The sequence below is a fragment of the Bradysia coprophila genome (assembly GCF_014529535.1).
Source record: "Bradysia coprophila strain Holo2 chromosome X unlocalized genomic scaffold, BU_Bcop_v1 contig_114, whole genome shotgun sequence".
Taxonomy (NCBI): Eukaryota; Metazoa; Arthropoda; class Insecta; order Diptera; family Sciaridae; genus Bradysia; species Bradysia coprophila.
Window position 1 is genome coordinate 21,952 of NW_023503290.1, and position 6,730 is coordinate 28,681.

A 6,730-nucleotide genomic window follows, 5' to 3' on the forward strand; every position below is an offset into this window, starting at 1 on the left:
GTGCAGCAGGAGACACGTTGATCGTCTTTGTAAGACTTTCACAGATCACTATTAATTCTTGACAAAATTAGAAGAGAGAAAGAGAATCTGACTTACCGTCAAAAACTGCAACCTTGGTTCGCGTTGATGATTGTGCAATAAACTGTCGACGACCTTCCATTAATAACGGTAATTCTTTTCCAAACGTAATTTTATTCAACAAAATTCTTTTCCATCTCCTTTCGCACAAATTCTCATAATTCTTCGTCCGCCTCTTGTTTATCCAACACATCCATTTCACTGGCATCGAAAACACCTTTTCTCCGTTTATTCGACTTTGACGAATCATGAAAGTGATCGGCGGTACGTTTTCGAAGCTCCTCAACCCCGTCTTCGGCAGCGGCCCATTCTAACACCAAACGTCGTCCATACAAATGGGTACTTTGACTTAACGCATCGAACGCTTTCTTCGCATCAGTTTTCATGGTAAAATCCACGAAACCGAATCCTCGATGTGTTTCCTGATCGGCAGACATTTTGCGTGGTAGACGAATTGATTTTAGTTCGCCAAATGTTCTGTGAAAGATAGGGGAGTGGGTGTTGTTAGTGTAACGATAGTCTTGTAATAGAAGGCACCAGGTTCTACAACAAAAATAGGTTGGATGGGTCCGTTTAAAATGAGTGAGAACTGAGTCTCTTCATAACACTTTGGATGGACAAAAATCTCCAATTTGGCACCAACTTGATCTTTTTACCATGTAAGATGAGACATACGGTAGGAACTCAACCAAATCAAGAATATTTGCGAGAATTGAAGAAAAATAATTCTCAAATGCCTTGGTCCGACATGAAACTAGCTAGTGAAGTAATCCAACAAATTCAGTTCTTCAACTGAAATACCTTGTACGGCATACAGCTAGGAGTGCAAGACTACAAACACGGCAAAAACACTAGCAACGACTGGTCACTCACATTAAACTTTAAGAAAACGGATGGATCAGACACAACTGTTTTGTTTGGAGTGGTGTGCATGGCATTGGCATAAATACTTACTTGAAAATCTCTTCAACTTCTTGTTGCTTCGCTTGGAAGGGAATATTTCTCACTAGAATCTTCGTACCAGTCTGCTTCATCGCCTTCGCTACCTTTTTCGTCGTAGCAACTTGAGATCTGTGTAAAACAGAACAATTAGACACAAATTTCACAAATAATACAAACAGAAAACCGTACTGTAGGGTCCGATCGCTTCTTTTCAGTTCCACTTTATTCCCATCGATGGTTGTAAATTGCATTGTGCTCAGTGCCCGTTCTGCAACTGTCTTCCGTTTAAACTGAATGAAGCCATAGCCCAACGATATGCGATTCTGCGGGTTCTCTGGGTCCTTTTTCATTGCCACCTGAATCATGTGAATGGCACCGAGTTTTTGGAAGTGTTCGCGAACTGCCGCTTCTCTGGTTGTAAAATTCAAATTCCGTAAGAATATTGTGGTGCCCAGTTCCGGATCCGTATCGTCTTCCACACTGTCAGGTTCAGCTATTAGTTCGGTGATTTCCGGTACGATTGGTTTATCAAATAATTTCGGACGATTTGTAGTTTTGTTGGATTCTAGTTCAGTCAAACTCATTGGTTTCGACGACGCCGATTTGAAAATGTTTTCGGGCGCCCATTCCAAGTACAAAGGCAGCTCCTTAAACTTTGAGTATGCGAGTTTACGGAACGCAGCTTTCGCTTCTGATGGTTCTAGGAATTCAATCAACGCAGTCACACCACTCGGTGGCAAGACAATCCGTCCGATCAATCCAAATTTGGCGAACAATGGTTGTAAGTCTCTCACTTCCGTACTTGCTGGTAAATTCTTGGCTAAAATGACTGTGTTCGACCGCTTCTTACCAATCATCGAATCAAATGCATCCAAAACAACGTCATTGTCTTCCAAAAATCGTTTCATTTGCATTACAATTTCGGTTTCACCCAATGCCAACCGAACAGCGGCGCTCATTTCGCCCGATGCCGAATCAAGTACTCGTTCCTTTGTTGTTCCGTAATTTTTGGCCAAAATATTAGCGACCGCATCGCCACCCAAAAACAATGTGTTCCAATTGTGTGCTGATCCTGCAGTCTTTTTCAGCTTCAATGCCTTTTTCTGCTTGAAATTCATGCTGTCCGTTTCCTGTTCTTCGTCGGGCAGCGATTTTCCCGGTATTAGATGCAGAAGCCGTCCGTGGAATGTTGTGCCATCCAATTTGTTGAATGCAATAACCGCATGTTCGGGTAGCACGTACGTCACGGTACCAAAGCCCTGTAAGGATTAACGAGATACGTTCATTTTGATGCTAATATTCGATTTGCTGTGAACGTGATAGCGTCCAACCACAGAATTTGTATGGAAAGATGACTTTTTGGCGCTCCTCGACCTATTTTGTAATTTTTCGGACGTTTTCACCCGCACTCAAAAAGTCCTACAGAATGAATTGACACCGCAGAACGAAAACTGAGAACTAATTCACTTCGTACTGGTTAAGGGTAGCTTTCATTGGACGATAGCAGTGAAAATATAGAGCTTAGAGCATTGCAACTTAAGCTTCCCGTTGCCATCAGTAGGTAAGTGAAATACGGGGATATGGAACATTTTCACGGGACGAAAAGACTGATGGCCAGATGACAAAAACGTTTTTACAAACCTCTGCGGTTGAAAATTGCATTTTCTCGGTAGACTTGTGGCAACAACACCCTCGAAATGCAATTTCCAACTTTGTTTACCCCTTTCAACAAATGCCAATTGCAACACCGAAACTTACTTTGATAATTCTTGTCACACCGTCGATCGGCAAATGAACATCAGCAATCGGACCGAATTTCTCAAACACTTCACGCAGATCCGTCTCATTCGTCGAATATGGCAAATTTCGGAAGAAAATTCGACCCGATTCGGAGATATCCTCTTCGCTTTTCAACGCTTCCCGTTGCTTGTCCCATTTCGGATTCGAAATGTCATTGTTGTCCATGTCGATTTTGTCTTTGGTTTGTTTGTTCTTCTCGGTGAAATCGGTGAACAGCAGTTGTTTACCTTCTACGGAACGAAAGAAATGGATTTAGACGGTGAAAAGGAATGACAAGAACAATCACTCCAACTGCGGCACTTACTCCAAAAACTACGATTTTTCAGCATGGCCTTTTTGAAATCTGCTTCCGTTTTGAAGCCAACATAGCAAATGCCGTGCACTTTTACTGGCAGACGAATTGAAAACGGTTTGATTGGCTTGAAGAAAGTTATGATGTCTTGCCGTTTGGCTTTGAATGGAATATTTCTGACTTTTATGGTTAACAGGTCCATCAGTTTTGCTGCCTTAACCTTTAGCTTCTTCTCTTTTTGTTTCGGCTGTGCATTCTCTGGCATTAATCGTCTCATATATTCCGAGTCACTGATATCCTCATCAGCCGCTTTTAAATCGTCTTCATGTTCAACAGCAGACGATTCATTTTCAGCTTCCACCTCCGTTTTTTTCTCATTAGCATTATCGTCCTTAACATTATCATCATCATCACCATCTTCTTCTTCAGCCAAGCCCAAGTCATTTTTCCAAACCGATTGTCCTTTACCATGAACGTCCATAAACTCAATGAACTTGGGATCCTTCAGATGGTCACCGAGAATTTCCTGGATTCTTTCGCTTTTCTTCTTCTTCTCTTTCCGATTACTCTTGGCATTCTCTTGGACCACAGCTGTGTCAGTCGATTCATCAACCTTGTTCTTTCTCTGAAATGCTGAACTATCCTTTGAGTATTTGCTCCATGATTTTGGCTTACTTTCGTCGGAAAGCGCTGCACAAATTTCCACCGATATTCGACTGGTGTTGACGAATGATTTGTTCAGATTTTTGATTGCTTGCGATGAAGAATATTCTGTTTCATAGCCAACGAAGGCGAACTGTCTGAACTTTCCCTCTTTTGTATATTTTAGTTGAACGTCTGTAATGTTTCCATGCTCGCTAAAGAGTTGCCGGAGTTTTGATTCGGTTGTCTGAAAACAAAAAGTGTATGTCAGTTGATTTTACTTGGTTCAACTACACATTTCGTTTATTACTATCAGCCCTTACCCCGTTTGGAAGGTTTTTGACAACAACTCGAGACATAATATTCAATTAATTTGATTACTTTAAACAACAAACAGACTAAATGATATCAGTGTCAAACAACACGAGGAGAACTTAGCTGTCATCTGTCATCGCACACATCGCAAAACAAAAAAAAAATCGTCGTAAATACATCGTATTTGAACCGTTGCGCCATCTATTTTAATTATTCGACACTTAAAATCTAAAGTTCAATATTTTCGAGCGGTTCAAATTTGAAACGATTTTCTGAAACTTTACTGCCTTTGGTGCAACTCAACTCCTTTCTAGGTGAGAGATGTTAATAGATGAACGAATATTCTTACATAAAAAAATTAAAGTTCGAAAACCGATTTTCATTTCATCCAATGAAGAGGTCCAGTGGAGAAGTTACTATCGGAACCACTCATCAAAAATAACAAACCTCAGTTAGTGAAACTAAGAACATAGTTTGGGATCTACCAAAAACTTAATAGGGAGCATCTAGTTCTAACACTTTTATTTGAATTTATTGAAAAGTGAACAAGAAACAAGAAACCAAATAAGCCAGTATAAGTTACTAATTTTGTTCTAAGCATTATCATGCCCGCACGTTAGTAAGCGGGCGTGACGGAAGTCCACTACCAAAAATGTTTTAACAAAAAATTTTTGAGGACGTTGGAGAATATTTACAGCAACTTTTTGACTTCTCCCCCTTAACTCCAACGACCGTTAATCTAGGATATCTAGAATCTAGGAATCTATACGAGTTCAACGAGCTATCACACGTTACTGCAGCTTCCAAATTGGCCGAGATATTGAACTTCAAAATATTGATGTTTGTATGAAAACAAGCAAAATGTCGTTTTTTCAGATAACTGAAATCGCCTACGTTAGTTAGTTACTATGGAAACGTGGATCCAGCAACTCCTAAACGATTCTATAGATTTTCCTGAAATATGGTTATAGGCTAATAATGGCCCAAAAATAAATTTTCAAAAGTTGAAAAAAACCCATATCTTGGGAGCTGGAGCTCCTCAAATTCTCCATTCAAATGCCATATAAAAACCAATTTGTATGTGTGTGGGTGTTTTGTATGTTTTGGTGCATGATATGGATGGTAATGTGGTGAAAGGTGTGTGTTGTTTTTGGATGTTTCTCGTTGGAAATTGTGTGGATTATTAAATATTAACTTCCACCAGGTCGGTTCCCAAATTTTAGGATGACAGATGATTCCTCTGGCAATTCTTAACTTCCATCGGATTTGTTGATGAATTTGGGTTATATTCGACATGAGTGAGATGATCCAAGGTTGGTTCCTAAATTTTGGGATGACAGATGATTCCTCTGGCACTTCCTAACTTCCATCGAATTAGTTGATGAATTTGGGTTATTTTCGACATGAGTGAGAGAGTGAGATGTTCCAAGGTTGGTTCCTAAATTTTGGGATGACAGATGATTCATCTGGCACTACCTACCTTCCATCAGATTTTTTGATGGATTTGGGTTATTTTCGATATAAATGAGGTGTTCCAAGGTTGGTTCCTAAATTTTGAGACGACAGATGATTCCTATAGAATTTTTTAATTTCCATAAGGTTTTTTGATGTTGTCGAAATGACATACTTACAAAAGTGGTTAAATCAGTCAAAAAACCCTAAAAAGGGTAAACGTGACGCAAGTCCTTTATATTACTTACAAAATAACTGATATCGCTGAGGGTGACGCATTGTGCGTCGTACGCAAAAGTTTTATCAACAAAAAATTGACTCAAAAAATTTGTGAAATAAAATTTTACAACAAGAAATTTGCGTCACAGGTGGCAGATGTTGAGGAACGTATTGTTAGGAAAATGGTTGAAAAATGTACTGAAAGAATTTAAACGAAAGAAAACCGAATGCGTCACCCTCAGCGATATCAGTTATTTTGTAAGTAAGATAAAGGACTTGCGTCACGTTTACCCTTTTTAGGTTTTTTTTGACTAATTCAACATAATGCGAAATCTTTTACTTCACGTTATTCACGTTATAATTTTGATATAATTATGTAAAACCACATCATACTTTGCTAATCGTTTGTTGTTGTCGTTGCCGTCGTCAACAGATGACATTGATGAGTTTGTTGTTTTTATTGGATGTACAGGTTTAGTGTAGGAGGAAAGCAAGAAACACCAAGTCTCCAATTGTCTGACTCCCATGCCATTACTGATCGTAATTTTACGTCTCTTCTACATTCATCTTATTTAGCTTGACCACTTGATAGTAACATCGTCGGAATATACTTTATTTACTGAGAGATGCCTTTCTAATGGGATTTATTCCCATCACTGAATGTCGGGGTCTTGATGTCACTTGAAAATATTTGTGAAAATGGTTGGCACACTTAGTCAATAGAGCGTACAAAAGCATACTAAAATGCGACCAAGTATTGAACAAATTCCTTGATAACACCAAGGTTCTGAAAGAACTATATAATTTCTTCGGTTAAGTTCGATGATGAAAAATACCGGAGTAGCAATCTAGGAGTTATTCTGAAACGAATTTTCTGTGTAGTTTCTTGGAAATTGTTTGAAGAAAGTTTGAATGTTTAGGTGAGAGTTAAGGCGAATTTAATTTTTATTCAACATACCACCTTTTACTAGACTTAACCGTTGCTCACGA

The 6,730-nt window shown here is 39.1% G+C and overlaps 1 protein-coding gene across 2 annotated transcripts; it reads right to left on the bottom strand.

Moving 5' to 3' along the window:
- Window positions 1-172: 172 nt before the first annotated feature.
- On the bottom strand, window positions 173-4,197 carry LOC119066985 (probable RNA-binding protein 19). Of its 2 annotated transcripts, XM_037169711.1 has the most exons (6): window positions 4,078-4,197; window positions 3,125-4,001; window positions 2,779-3,050; window positions 1,210-2,279; window positions 1,033-1,149; window positions 173-555 (listed from the first exon to the last, which is right to left on the bottom strand). In XM_037169711.1, the coding sequence occupies exons 1-6, from the start codon at window positions 4,111-4,113 to the stop codon at window positions 234-236; spliced, it is 2,694 nt and encodes an 897-aa protein (XP_037025606.1). In that variant the 5' UTR covers window positions 4,114-4,197; the 3' UTR covers window positions 173-233. The 2 variants fall into 2 exon arrangements, with proteins under 2 accessions (XP_037025606.1, XP_037025605.1); XM_037169710.1 differs by having other exon boundaries at window positions 1,033-2,279.
- Window positions 4,198-6,730: the final 2,533 nt, after the last annotated feature.